The sequence below is a fragment of the Pelodiscus sinensis genome, chromosome 19 (genome assembly GCF_049634645.1).
Source record: "Pelodiscus sinensis isolate JC-2024 chromosome 19, ASM4963464v1, whole genome shotgun sequence".
NCBI classification, from domain to species: domain Eukaryota; kingdom Metazoa; phylum Chordata; order Testudines; family Trionychidae; genus Pelodiscus; species Pelodiscus sinensis.
The window spans coordinates 28,252,337-28,272,878 of record NC_134729.1 but is presented as its reverse complement, the minus strand read 5'-3'; the positions used below and the strand labels follow the sequence as shown (position 1 = coordinate 28,272,878).

At 49.5% G+C, this 20,542-nt stretch overlaps 1 protein-coding gene across 3 annotated transcripts in view; it reads right to left on the bottom strand.

The window, feature by feature from the left end:
- ATP8B3 (ATPase phospholipid transporting 8B3) overlaps window positions 1-20,542 on the bottom strand; it is a 70,189-nt gene that overhangs the window by 40,693 nt on the left and 8,954 nt on the right. For 2 of the 3 annotated variants that reach the window (XM_075903242.1, XM_075903241.1), the window contains exons 2-4: window positions 3,128-3,202; window positions 1,929-2,020; window positions 836-949 (exon numbers count right to left, since the gene is read on the bottom strand). In XM_075903242.1, the coding sequence (XP_075759357.1) occupies window positions 836-949; window positions 1,929-2,020; window positions 3,128-3,182 (261 nt within the window). In that variant the 5' untranslated portion in view covers window positions 3,183-3,202. Of the gene's footprint in view, window positions 1-835; window positions 950-1,928; window positions 2,021-3,127; window positions 3,203-13,167; window positions 13,313-20,542 lie in introns of those variants that run through there. The other variant, XM_075903240.1, reaches the window with a different exon arrangement.

Genomic DNA, 20,542 nt, shown 5'->3' with positions numbered 1-20,542 from the left:
CATCAGGCAAAGGGCTTGTCTACCTGGAGCGTGGGGTTGGTAAGTAACATGCCAGGTCTGGCCAAGGGCCAGGCATCAGCTGAGAACTGATACACTCACACCTGGGAGCCAGGCCAGGTCATTTCCAGGTTAGTGGAATTCAAAGGGATGTGTTTAAACTCCACGAAAAACGGGTGGGATGTTGCAGGCATTGGTTTCCCCTAGCTGTACCCTATTATCATAGAAGCCTAGGGTTGGAAGAGACCATCCAGTCCAACCTCCATAAACAGGCAATAAGGATGGGATTTGAACTGATGCATGCAAAGCCCAATGGGTTAGCAGTCCATTATAGCGTAAGAGCAAGCATTTGCATTGCATGCACCCCAATAATTAAGTACCTCACCAAACAAAGCAAAGCCTGGTGTAATGCAAATGAAGGACTTTAACAGGAGAGTATTATTTCTTGCTCATTGAACGCAAGGCCATATCTATACTTCTGGTGTCGGAGATCGATCATCTGGCGTTTGATTTAGCAGGTCTAGTAAGGACCAGCTCAGTCAAACGCTGAGGGCACTCCGGAGGGCACCAGTACTCCTCAATTCACAAGGAGTAAGGGAAGTCGACTGGAGAGTTTTCTCCGACTGTGGAGATGGCACAAAGCTCAATTTAAGATATGTCAACCCTAGCTATGTTGTTTCTATAGCTAGTGTTATGTACCCTAAGCCAACCTTCCAGGTCTAGTATAGACCTGGCCCAAGTGGTCACAGCTCCTTCATTACAGAGTCACCCTGTGCCCATCTTGGGGCGCTGGCTTGGCTGGACTAGCACCTGCCCGCCTCCCCCAGCGAGATCTCACCTGCAAGAGGATAACGAAGAGGAAGTAGAGGTTGGCCAGGCGGTGGAACTGCTCGTAGAGGTTGAGCGGCAGGAAGGTCAGGACATTGTACTTGGCTGTCCGGATGGCGTTATCCTGGAAGGAGCATTTTAAAAACTGACATTGTAGGCTCTCTCGGGATGGGCCAGAAGTAGGGTTGGGGCAAAGGAGGGTTTCCTGCCACCCACTGGGATCTCACAGGGCAAAGGCCATCCCGATGAGGCATCCCCTTCTTCCAAGCCAAAGGCCAGATTTGCCCTGCAGGGGGGCTACTGGGCCAGGAGGTGCCAGGAGTCTCCACTAAGGACTAGAGTGTACCATAGAAGCAGAGTTCCTCACCCTCACCCCCACCTCGGCTCTGCAAACCTGCCTCATCTTTTGCACCAATGCCAAGCCCGACCATGTCACAGGGGGACCATTCCACCCCTGCTTTGCACCCAGGGAGCGCAGGGGAAGGGCAATTAAGAATCAACCCCTCACTCCTCATGACCCAGGTGCCTAAACCCCCTTGAAATCAATGGCAATCAAGAGCCTAAATACCTTTGAGCCTCTGGGCTTATCAGCCCATCTTCCATCCTTCCTCAGGGGAGGGCCCGTCCAGCTGGCCTTGTGGCTGACGCCAGAGGCTGAACTGGGGCCCTCCAGAGCTAAAGGCAGATGTTGCCGAGCTGAGGAGACAGGCCGAGCAGTAGACACGCAGGGGCCCAGGCGCAAAGGGGGACGTGTAATGCCCAGCGGAGCGACGGGAGCCTGCCTTTACCAGGGAGCACTGTCAGGTCCCTGCTGGACTCCACGCACAAGTCTCGTGGCTCTCTCAAGCCCACAAAGCCACAGCTCCCTCTAGGAGGCATTGCAATGGGCCAATATGCTCTGGACAGTGCCTCGTGAACACAAGGCCGGTCCCACCCTCCTCGTGCTGCACTGGGCCCTTGCGGAAGCCACGCTTCCAGTCAGCCTCTCTGGAGACCTGCCTGCTCAGCCCCGGCCCTCCTCACAGGCCACGGCCAAGCGGCTCCGGATGGGAAATCAGTGAGACGCAAGCAGCCAAAAACGAAGCCTGGGCCAGGTGACTCACCGCGTACTTCTCCCTGGTCAGGCAGAAGGCGGCTTTCTTCTTGAACTGCTTGTGATAGGCTCGGTCGTTGGCCTTCACCTCCCAGGTGAAATCTGGAAAAGCAGCCAAGCAATGAGCCCTCAGCAACTCCATTAGCCAATCTCTAGGCAAGCGTCTCCTGCCCATGGGGAAATGAAGCAGGACGAGGACTGGTGGCAGCCCCCTGAGGCCCCCAAGGACACTTGGGTACTGCTCGTGTAACCCACACACCTAGGGTTTGTCTAGACTACGGGGAAGATTCGAAAGAGGATATGCAAATTCTGTGGGAAAGTAGTTTAAAGGTGGCTTTTTTGGTGAACCCCCCCTTTGTTGAAAAGCCGTGTAAACCCCATTTTTTGAGGAAAAGCGGCTTTCCGACAAAGGTGGGGGGGATGCCAAAGAAAGCCGCCTCTAAACTACTTTCACTTTTGAAAGCTCTGCTTTCGAAAGTGAGATTGGAAGATATGCAAATTCCCACCGAATTTGCATATCCTCTTTCGAATCTTCCCCGTAGTCTAGACATAGCCCTAGTGTGGGTCACTGTCTGATGAAGTGGCACCTAGACCACAGCAACAGATAAGACCAAGAGACCCGTACAGCATGGGCTGGGAGCCAGCTGGCTTTTAGCTCAGAGGGTAGAGGCTGCTATGCTAAGCTCCTGAGGACATAGGCTCAAATCCACCTGGTGGTGGTTGCACTTGCTGGGGACATGATTGGCTTTCCCGGGAAAGCAGGATCTTGGGACCCACTGGAAGAGGCTACAGGGTTGGGGGGAGGGCTTTGGGTCAACTGGAGCAGAGTGAGAGTCTCTTGCTGGAATGGGCAACCCAAGCCCTGGTGTTTCGTTTGCTCCTCACCAATATTCCCGCTAATCTTCCATCTATGTGCAGATTTTTTCCATCCATGTGCAGAATAAAATTTTTCTGTTCACTGAGGCGGATGTGCACCTCCACTAGGAACACAAACCTGGCTGTGGGTGCTCTGCCAATCAGCCAGGCAGCATTTGACTCTCTCCTCAGCGGCCACACAAGCGCCCAGCTTTCAGGGAACACCGCTCCTCACTAACCTAGATTGTTCCCAGCCTAGTACAAGGAGATAGGAAACACCAAAAGCCTTCCCATGCCACTCACCCTGCCCCGGGGCCCATGCCAAGCAACCCAGACAGACGACCTTGTACTGACCTAACGGCTTCTTATTCCCATTCAAGTAGCTCGCCAGTGACGCCTGACTGGACATGCTGCTGGCGGAGCCAGGATCTAGAAAGCAAAGGAACCAAACAGCTTTACGATAAGAAATAACGATCAGAGCAAAGGGTGAGTTTGATTGAAATCACTAGTCAGGAAGACTGGATTCAATCATGGTTTTCTACATAAAAGTGCATTCCAGTGAGAGAATAGTGTGGTAGAGCTCAAACCAATGAAGGCTACACTCAGAAACTCCTCGAGACTTCTGGAATATGCTTCTCAAACAGCTTCACTTCTTAGTTTCTGCTGCCTGTCCCACCCTCCTCATATTTAGCTCCAGACTTCTTCTCCTTGTTCAGAGCTCGTCCCCTCCCAGCAACCTTCTGTTCACTGAACTTTTTGAAACTTTGCACTTTTTTTTGCGTCTACACAGCGGGGCTATTTTGAGATACTGGAAGTTTCCCAAAATAGCAATTCTGAGTCTTTAAACGCGCCCATTATTTCAAAATATATTTCAAAATAAAGGGCGTGCTATTCTGGTGTCCCTGTAACCCTCGTTCCAAGAGGGTTAAAGGACTTGCAGAAACAGTGCTTCATTTAGAAATTTGGCGCTTTGTTGACTGCATCAAATTACCTCCAAATAAGCTACGCTATTTGCACTATGCAAATTGCATAGCTTATTTCAAAGTAAGTGTGCAGTGTAGAGAGAGAGAGAGAGAGAGAGAGAAGGGATTGACTCTGTGTACACACATTTACAGAGGGACCCGAGGGTCGAGGTCTGCTATTTCTCACCTCTATATATTTATTTATTTAAAACCATTTTTGCTCTTAACAAGCATGTTATCTCTGGAGACACAAATCCACAGTTTGAGAACTGCATAACTAAGCATCTCTGTGTAGCCAGACAGGAACCCCCCTTGTAACATACATTTTTGCTTGCCTGGATATGCAGGCTCAGTGACCGTGAATGGCTGTAAACAGAGATATGCCAATTGCTGACCAAGAGGCTGCCGAGGAGTGCCCTTGACTAAAACCCATATTGATACGAACACACAGCCATCCGCGGGGGGAGGAATCTCCCGCCCAGCAAAGAATATCCGGCACTCCTAATTTAGCTATCTTCCTCTCTTACAAGTGTAAATTATTTGAAACTTGCTTGTAAGAACTGGCGCCACAAAACGGACCAGTACAATTCGGCATCTTAAGATAAGAAAGAAGATACGGGCCCCCAGGGGTATAAAGATGGGTCCAGCAGCACATTTACTCTGAGTGTCAATCTACCATCTATCTGCTGGTCGGGTTAGGTGTTTGACATCCCGAGGTTCCACGGGGACGCCCACCTCGTATTCGTCTTTCCTAGGAATTGAGGGACCGGCCCTGGCCTGACACGCTGGAGTCGAGAGGCACAGAAAGGGGTAAACTTGTACCTGGATGTGGTCCTTTGTCTTAAGTGCACACATAGACTTAGAGCTCTTTAAAGATTAAGCTGTCACTTGGTACCATTATTTCTAGTTTCTATCTTTATTTTCTTTGTAACCATTTTTAAGATCTATATTTGCTAGCAGTTAAGAAAGAGAGCAATAGCCATTGTAACCATATGCTTTTATAAGGCTTTTTAATAAACCTGTAACTGTTTAAGTTTTTAACCTGACTCCTTCAGTTGCTGTAACAGAACCAAGCACAATTTAAAAGAACTTCAGCCGGTCATAAGGGACAGGTATAGGAAGAGCTTGGGCGTTTTGGATCGTGTCACTCCCAGGTGACAGATCCGTTGGGGCATCTCTCAGTCTTCCCTAGACTGCCCGCTGCAAAGGGATCCTGTATCCTAGCAGCTAAAATCTGAGATGTAATAAGCTCTTCCTATAAACTCTGGGGCGTCTGTCAGCCTGTTGGCTGCCCTCCACAATGGGACCCCGGTCCTAGCAGGAAAGTCAAGGACGTTAAACCTTTTCTCAGCACACACACACACACACACACTGCCCTGACCGTCGGCTGACACTCTGATGGTATCATTTCGACTGAGCACTGAGTCCCATTGGCTAGATAGAAAGATTAATCTAAATAATCTGTACAGAAGCCTCTGGAACCCCATAAGAGTCAGTCCCTGATCCATGAACTATTGGAACTCGTTTACAAAACTTTCCCTAAACATTACATGATTATACTGTTCCATACTATAGAATTAGAATTTATAATCCCTATTCCATGATGAGATATCTTTGAGCTATTATGTATCTTAATTACAATTATATTTAAATCAATTTTTTTAGGAAAAAAACTGATTTAAATTAAAAATTCTGATTTTTTTATTTTAAAAAAATCATTGATTTTTATCCACCCTGGTTTTATATTTCTACAGCTCTTTTTTTTTCATGGGATGGTAACACACTTTCACAGTGCTGCCCTAGTTCTGTAAGCTCGTAGGGGCTGATACCCCAGAATGCAATACCATCCCACAGTGAAGTAATTTCCTCCTGACCCCAGACAGCTTCTGACCTGAAGCCTCAGAGTGGCTAGATTTTATTACCCCAGCACGTGTAAATACATGTTATCCACGCAGATGTCCAAGTCTTCTTAATTAACTCCTTGCCTCCATTTGTCTCCCACAGCAGGTTTATTATGTGTTGCATAAAAAAAAGTATTTTCTTTCCATCTGTTTAAAAGGTGATACCTTTTCATTTCAACGAGGGCCAGCAATCAATCCCATTTGTTACGCTACATTCTTCCATCACATTTCCTATTAATTGCCGTTCTGAAGAAAACAGTCACAGGGCCAAATTCTCTGCTGGTGTAAGCTGATGCCTGTCCAGCTGGCTTAAAACCACTTGTGGCAAGGCGAAATCTCGTTCCGCAGCATTAATTTCTCTCGTTGAGGTCTTGAGTCATTTTCACGGCCTTGTCACCTAGAGGCGGCATTCAGAACTGACTCAAAGTTCACTTCCAAACTTGTCCAGAGTTCATTGATTTTTGCATCTCGGCATGCTGCACTCTTTAGCCATTAAGCACTGTGCTGGCTTTGTGTTTGAGTAAATGGGTGATCTAGTGCCCCAGTAGCTGGCCTGTAGAAATCAAATGGGTTCTGCGAGCAATGTTCCCTCTAATCTTTTCCATCCACGGGCAGATTATTTTCCATCGGTGTGCAGAATAATTTTTGTTATGTGCACCAAAGCAGGTGTGAATGTGCACCACCAGGAGAAACAAAAATCTAGCCGTGGGCGCTCTGCTAATCAGCTGGGCAGCATTGGAATGTCTCCTGAGAGGCCGCAAAAGCACACAGCTTACAGGGAACACTGCCTGTGACTAGTATCAATTTCAGGACCTCTAGGCTAGCTTAAGTAGAAGCCTGTATGTTTAGAGCCAAAGTACCAGGGTTCCTCTCAGGCATGTGCAGACTGTACTGGAAGAAGCTGACTTTCCATAGCGTTGAGTGATTCAAGTGCTGTCCATGTGAGCTCCTAGACTTCCGTCCAGTTACCAAGGCATTGAGTCCAATATCTCACATTTGATGAGAGCATCTCTTCTGGATCACCTCTTCTCATCCAGGTGGCATCAAGAGATGGAAAATCTGTTACATCCCTGTGGTTAATTGCAGCTTTGCAGCTCATGAGTTCACTACAGCAATTCAGACTTTGCAGGGACAGGAGTCCCAGTGAAATCAAAGAGCAGGTATTACCTAAAGAAGAGCTCCAGGATCGGGCCCAATGTTGATGCAGTTTTCTCTGGGATGAGGTGAGCAAACCTGTACTTAAGAGGAGGCCAACAGCACTAAATTCACACAGCAGCATGAGCCGCCCTAGATTATCTTCTAGCCCCACCTCAGTCCAGCCCCAGTTGCCCGTAGCAATTCCTAGATCTTTTCCGTCTCAAGAGATTACAAGAAATCCTTTGGGGCCATCAATATCTAGGAGAAACTCTGTCCCCTCCTGCAATACCACCCAAGTGTCTGCCATGCCCAGAGAGCAAACATCTCCGTCAGTTAGAACACTGCCCGGATGCTCAGTAACCCGAAAACCTTCCGCATAGGGATGTGGTGGAGTTTAATTATTGTTTGTGATCCTTAGCTGAAAGGAGCTAGCGAGGTGTGTAGGGTTAATTATCTCATTAGTTAATAATTCCTCCAAAAAGTCTTCCCTGTCGTTATTTTTTGTCCCTTCCACTTGGTCACCTCTCTTCTGTCCTTCTTTTTCTCTCTTCTTTTCCAGCAGTCTTTCTTTCTCTCTCTCTCTCTCCCCCTCCCCACTTTTCTCCTCTGCCCCTCACTCTGATTACAACACAGGTCGATTTACTTCAATGCTAAGTTTGCCCCTAACATAACGTGGGCAAAAAACACTTTAGAGAGACACTCACAACGCCCCTGCGGAAGGGCAACATCTGACAATCCTAGAGCCAAACTCACCCAAACTTTGGGAGAAGTCCGCGCTCTGTTGCTCAGCTAGAGTCCTTGCACCAAGCTTGCACCAAAATAAGCAAATCCGTTTTAATTCACCCCTTTTGTTATCAAAACAGGACACACTTCAAAATAAGCATCCACAGACAGAGGCTACGTCTACATTGCATCCCTCTTATGCAAAAGCCTATGCAAATTAAGTGTGGATTAGCATATTGCCATGCTTCATTTGCATAATTAATTAGGGGCCGTTTTTGTGCAAGAGGCTTTTGCGCTAAAAGGAGCAGTCCACGCAGTTCCTTTTTACGCAAACCCCCCCCCCCCCGCGCGCAAGAACTGTTCTTCCTCATTTTTTCAGGAAGAATGGCTCTTGTGCAAAAGCCTCTTCCGTAAAAACGGCCCCTAATTAATTATGCAAATGAAGCACAGCAATAGGCTAACCCATGCTTCATTTGCATAGGCTTTTGCGCAAGAGGGATGCAATGTAGATGTAGAGACTTTCCTACAAATCCCAAAGGTGTGAATTAACACCCAAACTTAGGTGATTCCCGTGCATCGACTCATAGACTTTAAGGTCAGAAGGGACCATTATGATCATCTAGTCCCGTGGTCACCAACCAGTAGATCGCGATCTACCGGTAGATCTCGGAGGCTCTAAGAGTAGCTCTTGAGCCCTCTCTGAACTGCGCGCCTGCGCAGTATATTTACATTAGATTTCCTCATTTGAGGAGCAGCTACTCACCGAGCAACAGCACAGGTGAGTAGCTGCGAGGAATGGTGGGAATTTTTTTTAAAGTAGCAGTATAAGGATTGGGGATAACAAGTGATGGAGAGGAGGAGAAGAGAGAGGGCGGGGCTTCAAGGAAGGGGTGGGGCGCTAGATCTTGGCTTGGTCTGTCATTTAAAAAGTGATCTTGGGTGTAAAAAGGTTGGAGACCACTGCTCTAGTCTGACCCCCTGCACAGTGCAGTGCTGGACAGTAGAAGCCAGACACTAGAAAGCAGCCTCAGGAAAGAATCCGAGTTGTATACAGTACAGCCCTGCCTCTTCTTCACAGCTGTCAGATCTGAGCTTCTGCACGCAGCTCCAGCGGTCCTCCTAGTGGTCCACCCCCGCAGGATGTCTGAAAAGGATCGGAGAGAGACCCGTGGCTCCTCCCAATCTCTGCTCCCGCTGAAGGTGCAGCAGGAGGCATGCAGCCCTGCCAAGGCTGTGCGATGGCAGTGCCCACACTAGCACTTCTGTTTAAAACATGGGTTTTTCCAGAAATAAACGCACCCTAGAAAGGGTCTGATCTTGTGTCTCACTGACTCCCACTGGAATGCAGAAAGAGGGCCTTGCTGTTCCTGTGCTGGGCATGGCCACCTCTTCAGAAGAGGCCTTTTGTGCTCAGAGAAAGTTCTACTCTACAGTGTATCCATGATGCATTTAGCATTTCTGAGCCCCATTGTATTAAAATATTTGTGTGCTATTATTTCTGCTTGGATTGCTCAGCAGCTCAGAACTATCAATGTTCCCAGCTGCTGCCAATTTTTTTAAAAAAAACCCACAGTTAATTAAGCACCTGCAGCTGGCAGGATTTGAGGCACAGAACTGAAATGGAAGTGGGGTATTTGTGTGTGTGTACATATATGCATTGGGATTAACTGTCACCCGAAACGTGGTGTGACACAGTTCTTGCTGCTGGGAAAAAGAAATCCGAGTCAAAGACAAAACAAAAAGTGGGGGAGGGGCAAAGAAAGACCACAAAACATTTCTATAGAAAAAAAAATACATGGCAAGTTTGGTTCCAAGAAAATACTGACAGGCAATTATAAATAAAAATTGTAGTTAATTACAAATACAAATTACAACCCAAGCACTACTTGCATAATCCAGCTCCACTCAAGACTCAAGTCTCACTTCTCATGATCGAGAAAGAAGGATGTATTGGTTAAAAAAACCAACATGGTGTAGAGGAAAGTAGAAGGCAGCTATAAAGACTTTTATATATGTAAAAGAAATGGGAAGCTGATAGTAATAAATATAAATCAGAAGATAGGAATTGTAGAAAATTGTTAAGGGAAGCAAAGGGACACAAGAAGTGGCCAGAGAGTTAAGGATAATAAGGAGCTGTTTTTTAAGTAAGTTAGGAACAAAAAAAAATCCCAACACTGTTATTAGTCCATTATTAGATGGAAATGTATCAAAACAATATAGCTAAAGCAGATGTGTACCATATATATGGGAAATATTTAACATGATAAAACACTTTCTAGCTCACTAGTATTTCCAGAGGATGTTATATATCAGCTATTAAAGTCATACTTTTTAAAATCAGCAGGTCTGGATAATTTGCATCCAACCATTTTTAAAAGTGCTGACTAAGGACTGTTAATGTTGATTTTCAATACGTCTTGGTATCCCGGAGAAGTTCTACATGACTGAAAGAAAGCTAATGTTGTGTCCGTAATTAAAATTGGTTAAAGGTGTATCCCAGGTAATTTCTGGACTGTCCGTCTGACATTGACCGGGAGCCAGATAATGGAGTGGCTATATGAGACTTTATTAATGATGAATAAAAGGAAGGTTCTATCATTAATGCCAGTCAACATGGGTTTATGGGAAATAAAACCTAGTTAACTAGCTTGATATTTTAATGGAATTACAAATTTGGATGATAAAAATACATGTTGAACCTCTCTAGTTCAGCACCCTTGGGACTTGACCGATGATGAACCAGAGAATTTGCCAAACCACAGGAGGTCAATATTGTCTAGCAGCAATACCAACACTTCCCCTGCTTGCTGGGCTCTTAGAAGACATTTAATTGTAAATCGGAGCTTTAAAAAACAGCACAGAACACTGAGCGCCAGGATTGCTGGCTGTAAACAAACTTTACGAAACTGCAGGAAACTTTCCACACTCATGATAAGTGGACATCCAACCAACTAAAATCATGCCGGATCACAGATGTTGCCGGACCAGAGAGTGCAGAACTAGAGAGGTTCAACCTGTAATAATGTTGATGTAACAGACTTAGACTTCTGTAAAGCATTTGACCTAGTCTTGCACCCTCTTTTGATTAAAAGATTAGAAAGATATAAAATTAACACTGCCCACGTTAAATGGATTAAAATCTGGCTTACTGAGAAGTAACCAAATGTAGAAAAGTTTCAGAGGAGTACCCGAGTTAGTCTGTAACAGAAAAAACTTAAAAAACAACAAATAGTCTGGTAGCACTTTAAAGACTAACAACACGTGTAGATGGTATCATGAGCTTTCGTGGGCACCGCCCACTTCTTCAGATGACTGGCATGTTGGAAGTCCAAATGTAATTATAAATAGGGAATCATAATGGAACAGGTTTTTTGCAGCAGGGTCCAGCAGGGATCAGTTTTTGATCCTATGCTACTTAACATTTTTATTAATGACCAGGAATAAAACACAAAATCATCCCTGATAACGTTTGCAGATATCACAAAAACTGGGAACGTGACAAATCATTAAAAGGACCGGTGACCGATACAGAGCATTGTAGATTGCTTGGTAAACTGAGCACAAGCCAACAACATGTATTTTAATGTGGCTAATTGTAATGTGTACATCTAGGAACAAAGAATTAGGCCATGCTGACAGGATGGGAGGCTTTGACTGTAAAAGATGCAGAAACACATCTTGTATTTAGAACCCTGCAAATTTGCAGATATCCACAGACCATTTTTGCAGATGCAAATACCAGTTTTGCATTCTCGCAGGGCTCTGTCAATAGCTGGAAATTCAAGCTTAACAAATCAGACTAGAAATAAGGCATCTTTTTTTAAAGCGTGAGAGTAATTAACCCTTGGAATAACTTACTGAGAGTCGTGGAGAGTTCTCCATCACAGACAATTTTGAAAGCAAGACTGGGTGTTTTTCTAAAAGATCTGCTCTAAAGAATTGTTTTGGGAAGTTCTCCAGCCTGTGTTACACAGGTGGTCAGGCTGAATCCTCTCAGTGGTTCCTTCTGGCCTTGGAATCTAAGAATCCGTGAATTTCTCCTACTCCCCAAGCCTCTTGCCTTCCTGCTTCAACTTCTTTTCCCATTTCTGCTTCTTGCTTCCCGTCATGCTGCTCCCTCTGCCTGGCACAGTCTCCCTGTCTTCATCTGCCCATTGTCTGCTTCTCTCCTCCTTGGAGTCCTTTTTTAAACCCCACCTCTGTCCTTGCTACCGCCTTATGCTCGTCAATAACTGCCTACACCCTTCCCCACCACATTTCGCCTTAGATTGATAGTTCTTTGGGAGAGGGCAGGAGTGTAAAGCCTGGTGTGATCTGGCAGGACAGGTTTTATTTATTTCAGAAAAAAGACTTCCTATCCCCCTATTCCTTCAGCCCATCTTTTGTGCTACAGACTATTTCTGATCCACTGCTCATCCTTGCAGCTGTCACCAGTAAAGCCTGCATCTGTCAATGCCATCAAGGCAAGCAACAGTGACAACTTACATGGCATTAACAGGAATGTTTGGGAAATTCTAATCAGCTGCCCCTATGCAATCCCATTGACAGCAACAGCAGCATGGTGAGATTTGGATTTCTTAGCCTTGTGTTGTCCTCAGGTCACTAGGGTTGCCAGATGGTTTCAACAAAAATACCGGACACACTTGACATGACATCACAATCTACATTACATCTTATCTAGAAAATACCGGACATTTATATTTTCTCACTTTGTTTCCCGAACAGAAAGCTCAAATACTGGACTGTCCGGTTCAAAACCAGACACCTGGCAACCCTACAGGTCACATGTCCAAGACTTTTCTCTGCAACTAGGAGGGCTGGAAACCATTTTTTTAAATTAAAACCAAGATTTTAATTTATTCCCAGGACTGAAACTAACCCCAGTGTTGGCAGATGCATCCACTAATTTTTCTATGGCAGACAAGGCCTCAGAGCCAAGGGCTTGCAGGGCTGGCTGTTAAACGGATCGACTTAGCTATGGGTAAACACAGACCCTTGTATGCCGATGTCACAGAGCGAAAGCGGCACAGGACACAGGCAGGGTCTTGCGTTTAGGCACGAACATGAGCTAAAACAATGCGGAACCGAATGGGGGGCACAGGAAGCCCCAATCCTGCAATACTGAGACATCACTGTGGGAGCAACCCTCCTTGTGACTTTTGTAGCCCTAGAGGGAAGCTGTCCACGTCCCAGTTTCCATGTGATTATTTCAGGGTGAAAAATCCAGCCTTCAAGATGCACCAAACAAGTCAGGCCTCTCCTCTAGAGTCCACGTACCCTCCCCTTGCTGCTGGCATTCCCCTGCCCTATCAGCCTCCTTCCTCCCCAACCTCCCAGCCGCACCCTTTCAATTCTGCCCCCACTTCCAGTCCCCTCTGTCTCCGGACCCGCTCCCCACATCTCCTGCAGTCTCTGCCCTCAGCGTGCTCCTGTCTCCAACACCCTCCCTCACTGTCCCCTGCTCTCATCCGTCACCGTCTTCCTGTGGCCCCCGCAACCTCAGTCTCCTCTCCCCCCCGCCCTCTCTCCCTTCCTGCCCCCACCCCACTTCCCACCCCCACCCCACTTTCCTTCTCTACCACCTCTGCCCCACGCCTCCCCCTGCGCCCCACTCCCCCCCACAGGCACGCATCCCCCTTTCCATCCGCCCTGCCTCCTGCCTGGGACACACATGGCGAAGGAGGAGCGGCCATCTTCGTTGAGGGCAGCCTGGCTTCACACAGTAGGCAAATGCAGCCATCTTCCGGGGGGCTGGTGGTGGCCATCTTGGTGGTGGGCAGCGGGGGAGCTTCGCCTTCCATTGAGAACAATGGGGAGGGCTGCAGCCATTTGTAGTAAGGGCAAAGCTGGTACCGCAAGCCCCGGTCCAGCAAGCATCACGAACCCCCTGGCTCGTTGCAGGGCACCTTGCCCCAAGGAGCGGGAGGGACGGGACCCAGACGGTGGTGGGCCCCACAGACCCCAGGAAAGGGAAGGACTCCCTGAGGCCCAGGGGAGCAGTGGGGGGAGAGCCGGGGCGGGTGGGGAGCCGGCTGGGGTGATGCTAGGTAGCAAGCGGCCTCGCTACTGGGCCGGGAAAGCCCAAAGCCAGGCAGGGCAGCAGTCGCTATGGGAGGAGGATGCCACAGCGAGCTTATGAAGCAAGGTCCTGCGCTCCGTGGGCTGCAGGGGTATTGCCTCTGGGAGAGGGGTGAATTGGACGGGGTACCCTGGCACGAGGCCAGAAGTGCCCCACGGTGCTGTCAGCGACACAAGGGGCCAGATTAGCAGCTGCTGGGTGGGTTGTTGCTGCAACTGCGACCGCGGCTGATCCAGCAAAGCAGCCCTCGCCAAGGAAATCAGAGGGTTTGCGGGAATCCTCAGTGCTCAGGGCACACCCCATGCTCAGCCAGACACCCCGAGGGAAACGGGAGCCACCGCCTTCCTGGGGGAGCCGGTTACACAACCCTTCCCCAAGGAGCTGCTACTTCCTGACGGGTGCAAAGAGCTTCCTGGCTCGCTCTGCATTAACCCCCGGGTGACTGCAGCCCTCCCAGCGCTGCCTGATCACAAAACAGGCAGGAAAATCTTTCTGCAAAAAACATCGTGGCTTATTCACTGCATTTCCCATCAACAACTCACATTTTTCAAGCCGAGGCGCCCATGTGGCAGGTGGGGGCAGAAATGGAGATTGGTTCTGAGGTAAAGGCACTGGGCTAAGACTCTGGGAAATGAACCTAAGTCACTTTGCTTTTTTGTGCCTGCAAAGTGAGGGTCATAGTCCTCGTCTGTCTTGGCCACTCAGGCTGTTCACTTTTCGGGACACAGATGGTCTCTCTTACAATTTATGCAGCCTTGAGGTATCTAGCTGGTGTCGTCCACCTAATAGCAGTACAGAGATTTTCCTATAATAACTCTGCTTTCCTCCACAATTATACCCACTGCTTGTAATTGGTGAGGCTCTTAGCAGGGAGTTGCCTCCTCTCTCTTCTCCTCACAGCAGCACTTGGAAAAATACTTCCGGATGGCAAGTTTTTTATTGATAGAGCCCTGCACAGATACAAAATGGTATCTGCCTCCGCAAACATGACCCACCGCTACTGCATCATCAGCCACAGATCAGATCCACGGATTCACAGGACTCTCTATAGTCACAACTGAGCAAGGAAACCGTGCCAAAGCCCGGACCATCCAAAAAAGGACTATTTGCCTTTTAAATCTCCAGAGTGTCGTCCTAGCTGCTGCACTTCTTGCTCCCTCAGCCTCCTGCATCAGTTCTAGCCGAAAGGTCCAACCTCCTCTTCTTACAGGAGTGGGAAGAAGCAGAGAACTGGTCCAGTGTTTCTCAATCAGTGGTACGAATACCCGCAGGGGTACTCAAGAGAAGTCTGGGGTAGGGGGGGATACGTCAACACAACTGAAATTTGGAGAAAACTGAATTTTGGGTTTCAGTTTAACAGCGCTTTATTATTTTTGTACTTTTTAGGCCCAAAAATTTCATCCCCCACCCAGTTACAATTAAGTTGTTTAAACAAATGTGTTGCAATGATAGAAAAAAAATGGTGTGTCTGAAATCTGTAGGTACTGGGGGTACTTATAATATATATTTTTTAAAGAGGTAATTTATAAAAAAAGGTTGAAAAACACTGAGGTGGACATGATGGCTGCGTCTAGACTGGCAAGTTTTTCCGCAAATTGCAGAAAAACTTGCCAGCTGTCTACACTGGCCGCTTGAATTTCCACAAGAACACTGACTTCCTACTGTCTGAAATCAGTGCTTCTTGCGGAAATACGATGCTGCTGCCGTTCGGGCAAAAGTCCCTTTTACGCAAAGCTTTTGCGCAAAAGGGCCAGTGTAGTCAGCTCAGATTTGTTTTGCGCAAAAAAGCCCCGATGGCGAAAATGGCGATCGGGGCTTTCTTGCGGAAAAGCGTCCGTGCCAATCTAGACGATCTTTTCTGCAAATGCTTTTAACAGAAAACTTTTCCGTTAAAAGCATTTCTGGAAAATCATGCCAGTCTAGACGCAGCCAGTCTGTTTCTCCTGCCTGTGGATGGGGCTGTGCTCTCTGGGCACGGCCCCCTTGGTCTTTTGGTTTAAAAGCCACAGAATCATCTCTGATGTTGTCCCTGTCATGTGACGTGAACCTGACACGGAAGCACTGTGGATAGAGCTGAAAAAGCTCAATGAGGGGCCACCTGGAACCTGGCTCCTGGTGAAGGACACACAGGGCTGGGCAGGGCTAGGTGAGCCTAAAGGGGATTCGGCGTTGAGACTGGAGGACACCCACAGCTGCTGTGGATCACAGGAAATCTGCCGGCAAGAAGCTTCAACTCTGTTATCAAAAAACTCCTCGCAGGGCAGCGATAGCTCTGCCACAAAGCCAGCTGGAGACAAATCTCATGTGCAATTTGAGGGGTATTTGTAATAAATACCAGGCCCTCACCTAGGTGTCTGTCGGTCATGATGAGAGCCAGATCATAGAACCCCAGGGCTGGCAGAGACCTCAGGAGGCATCGAGTCCAGCCCCTGCCCAAAGCAGGACCAACCCCAACTCAATCATCCCAGCCAGGGGTCTGTCAAGCTGGGACTTAAACACCTCTAGAGACGGCGATTCCACCTCCTCCCTAGGGAACCCAGCCCAGTGCTCCCCCCCCCCAGAGAAATAGTTTTTCCTAATATCCATCTTAGACCTCCCCCACTGCAACTTGAGCCCATTGCTCCTTGTTCTGCCACCTGCCCCCACTGAGAACAGCCTCTCTCCAGCCTCTTCGGAACCCCCTTCAGGGAGTTGAAGGCTGCTCTCAAATCCCCCCTCACTCTTCGCTTCTGTAGATTAAACAAGCCCAAATCCCTCAGCCGCTCCTCATAAATCATGTTCCTCAGCCCCCTCATCATTTCTGTTGCCCTCTCCAATGCATCCACATCCATAATGGGGGGCCCAGAACTGGGCGCAATGTTCTGCCTTCTCTCATAACTGCATCAGATTCTGATCACTGTACCTTCCCGGCTCCTCTCCGAGTACAACCCCCGAGCCCCAGAGCCACCAGGAGAGTCAGCCACAGTATTTAGAAGAATGGCAGATGATTGGGTGCCCACCTCAGTTCGGGTCCTTGCTGTCCCATGCACTTCCTGGACGGCCTGCAGCCAGCTCCTTTGTCTCTCCAGGGCTCAGTTCCCTGCCTGTACAGGGGGCAGAACAGCACAGTCCTGCCTCACAGGAGTACTGGGAGGTTACAAACATTACGAATTCGGACGTGCTCAGATCCTATGGTGATGGGAGAGCAATTAAATCCCTTTGCTAGACAGTGAGTCTTGCCCCTCTACAGAGCGAGTATGTGTGCGAGTTACGGAGCTTTGTTACAACAGCCTGGGCAGGGAAGGAAGGAAATAAAGGGGGGAAACGTGTAAGCTCCTTAAAGCGCAACACAGGGACGCAGCAACGCGGCCCCGTCGTTCTGAGTGCTGTGACCCAGACCTGCAGCACATCACTTATGGACAGTAACACCCAGAGGCCTTGGCTGCGCTAGATTCCCATTGTGCAAGGTGCTGCACATATACAGCGAGAGGCAGACTCTGCCCCAAAGAGATTACACTGCACCACACCAGCTCACTCAAGAGCCTCATCGTGCCGAAGTCCCGACTGAGGATAAAATCCACCCAGGACTGATTCTCTGGGCCACCGTCTCTTCTTTGGCTCTTCCAAAATCCCAGAGGGGATGTTCCCAAGACAGTTGAAAAGAGGACCCCGAAAAAGTGAAAAGAAAGTGTGGGGATTTTCAGCACCATGTCCACCTGTCAAAGTCGAAGCTGGGGAAGCAGTGTCACCCAGTGGTTAGCACATGTGACTCCAGAGATCTGTATTCTGTTCCCAGCTCTACCACTGGCCTGCTCAATGGTTGGGAGCATGTCACTTTCTCCCACACACACTCACCCCCACAACTTTGGTCTGTCGGACAGCAGCTCTCTGGAGCAGGGACCTTCTATCTCAATGGCTTTGTGCCGGGCCTAGCACAACGGGACTGCAAACCTGACTACCGTCTCTAGGATCAGTGTGGAAATAAACACTGACCGGCGATGGTGCACTCTCCCAGGTATAAAGCACCGTGTTCCGAACAAAGACCAGGTTCTTAGCAGAAAGAAGGGTGGTACTGGGGGCTGTATAAGGCAGCAAACAGAGTTCTGAGTGAAATACAAGCATCCTTCTGTTAGGCTTACTGCTTGTCCCAGGCAGTCACTATGAGAGAGAATTGGTGTTTGCACAGAGGCACGGGTATGGGATGTAGGCTACTCCCACTTGACCAGAGAAGCAGTTTGCGAATTTACCACCCTGCTAGTCCCACAAAAGCCAGTTGCTCACCAGAGCTAAGGAAACAGACGTCAGAACAGGCCAATACTCAGCTTGCCAGAACGTCAGGCAGAAAATGCTGGACATGCTCTAGTCTAGTCCTGTCAACTGGAAAAAAATCAAACAGTGAGCAGCAAGTCCAAGCACCTCCTGGAGTGAGGCCAACGCCGCCGCGGAAGGAGGAAAGGAATGTGTCAAAAACAAACAGCACGAAAGGCGGTCTTCTCAGGCAACCCCTTGCTGCAAGCGTGCGGTGCACAGGGTCCGAACATGACAGGGTCCCTAGAGCAGTGCAGGGAGACCCCCAACAATGTCAATGCACTGCTGTGCTAGGCGCTGTACATGCACAGAGCCTTACACGCAACACGGGCATGACAGGCAGGAGGAAAACTACAGGCTTGTCCCAGCTCACCCAGGAAATGGATGGCAGAGAGCCCACATTTAAACTCAGTCTGGTGGCCCATCTCACAAGCTGGATCACGCCCCTCTACATAGGGAATTCATTTCATAGGGGAAGAGGGCATCCCCTCCCCACATCTTCCTTGTCGCTATACTACAAAGTTGGGGAAACTGAGGTACAGCGCCAGGACGTGACACATCCAGGTCACGACAGAGCCAAGACTATAACCCCAGTCTCTGGAGCGCTAGGCTAATGCTCTACCCACTACACCACACTCCCTTTCCTTTGATTGCCAAAGTGATTCTGGGAAAGCACTTAGGTGCTTTTGAAAAATGCTTCTCCTAATCGCCTCACAAAGCACATCCTGCTCCACCGGCCGCGGGGCCCGGCTCCCACAACTTCCTCTCCTTGTCTTTTCCACCCAACTCCTGTGCACGAACCACCCTGCCCACCTAGGTCTGCCAAGAGATTTCAGCATTTTAATCCAGCCTTACGGCTCCCTCCCTTCTGGGCTGCCCACGCGCTGCCAGTCAGGACTAACAGCAGGTTGCATTATTATTGCTGTTGTTTATTGCACTGTGGTGGCTCTAGAGGCACCAGCTAGGAATTGGGGTCTGAGCAGGAGAGAGACACACACAGGCTGCGTCTAGACTGGCCAGTTTTTCCGGAAAATCAGCCACTTTTCCGGAAAAACTTGCCAGCTGTCTACACTGGCCGCTTGAATTTCCGCAAAAGCACTGACGATCTCATGTAAGATTGTCAGTGTTCTTGCGGAAATACGATGCTGCTCCCGTTCAGGCAAAAGTCCTTTTGCGCAAAACTTTTGCGCAAAAGGGCCAGTGTAGACAGCTCAGCTTTGTTTTCTGCAAAAAAGCCCCGATGGCGAAAATGGCGATCGGGGCCTTTTTGCGGAAAAGCGCGTCTAGATTGGCACGGATGCTTTTCCGCAAAAAGTGCTGTTGCGGAAAAGCGTCCGTGCCAATCTAGACGCTCTGTTCCGAAAATGCTTTTAATGGAAAACTTTTCCCTTAAAAGCATTTCCGGAAAATCATGCCAGTCTAGACGTAGCCACAAAGCCTAGCACAAGGCAGCTCCTGCCCCAAAGGTAGGCATAGGCTCAGGAAGTAGGGATGTGGGGGTTGCTGGTGCACCCCCAGATTTGGGGCGTCCCGGCCACATGCCCCTGTTGCTCAGGCTCCCAGCCGCTAGCCCTGCACCCCTGCCGCCTACAGTCCCAGATGCTCGGGTCCCACTCAGCTGCTTGCCCCGGTGCCCGGCCACTGGTCCCACCCAGCCCCAGCTCCAGGTAACAGCGAGGAGCGTGCACAGAGATAAGGGGGGGCGTGGTCCAGCGCCCCACACCCAAAGCTGCGCGTGTCTGACGGTACAAGGGCTGGCCTGCCAGCCAGCGCACACGCTGGTGAGTTAGGAAAGCCGAGTTCAGTTCCTGGTTGATTTGGGGAAAGTCACTTCCGCAGCTATGTGCCTCAGTTTCCCCGCTGTGAAACAGGCCCAGAGCTGCCCTGCCGGTAGGGTTGGAGCAGTGACTGGGACAGGTGCCAGCACTCCAGTGATGAGACTCCAAGGCATTTCGACAGAGACATTTGAAACGAACCCTTCCAGAGGCCTGGCCTCGTCTTGGGGACCGTCCCCCTTTCCCGACTCACTGTGCCCTGGTGACAATAAGACTGTGAGTGTCGCAGGGCAGGTGCTTGGCCTGACTCCATCCGTTGGCACTGCACCAGCTCCTGGGGAGTGTGAACGCGGCCCGGGCTGCTGTCATGTTAGAAAGTGCCCCCCACCCAGAGTCACATGGCGCTAGATTTGCCCCTGCTCTGAGAAAGGAGCTGCCCTGCCCCCGGAGCCGAGCAGGGATGGTGCGGCCCGGTTAACCTAGCCAGAGGTGACGCCAGGGACTTATTACCCTCCGGCTCCCACCAGAACCTTTCAACTGTTCCCCCCTCCCGCTCCCCAGCTCCCTGGTCCTACACAATGCGGGTCCCGGGACAGACGCTTTTTTACCCTTCGGCCTGGTCTCGGCAGCACAGCCCGGGCAGCCATTCTCTGCCCCTCTCCAGCCGGGACAGGGAGCCAAGGAGGGGGCATTTCACGCATGGGGTCCCCTCCAGCCCTGTCCCGCGAGGGATGCAGGCCCCTCCCGCGTGCCGTGCTGGGGAGTGAACACAGCCTGGGGGCAGCGCCTCCCAGCACGACACGCTGCCTCGACAACCCACAGCTGAGCTTGGCTCTCGAAATAGTTGGGACCCCGTAAGCCCGGCAGCAGCCCCAGGGCAGGGGGACGGGGCAGCAGGCTCTCCC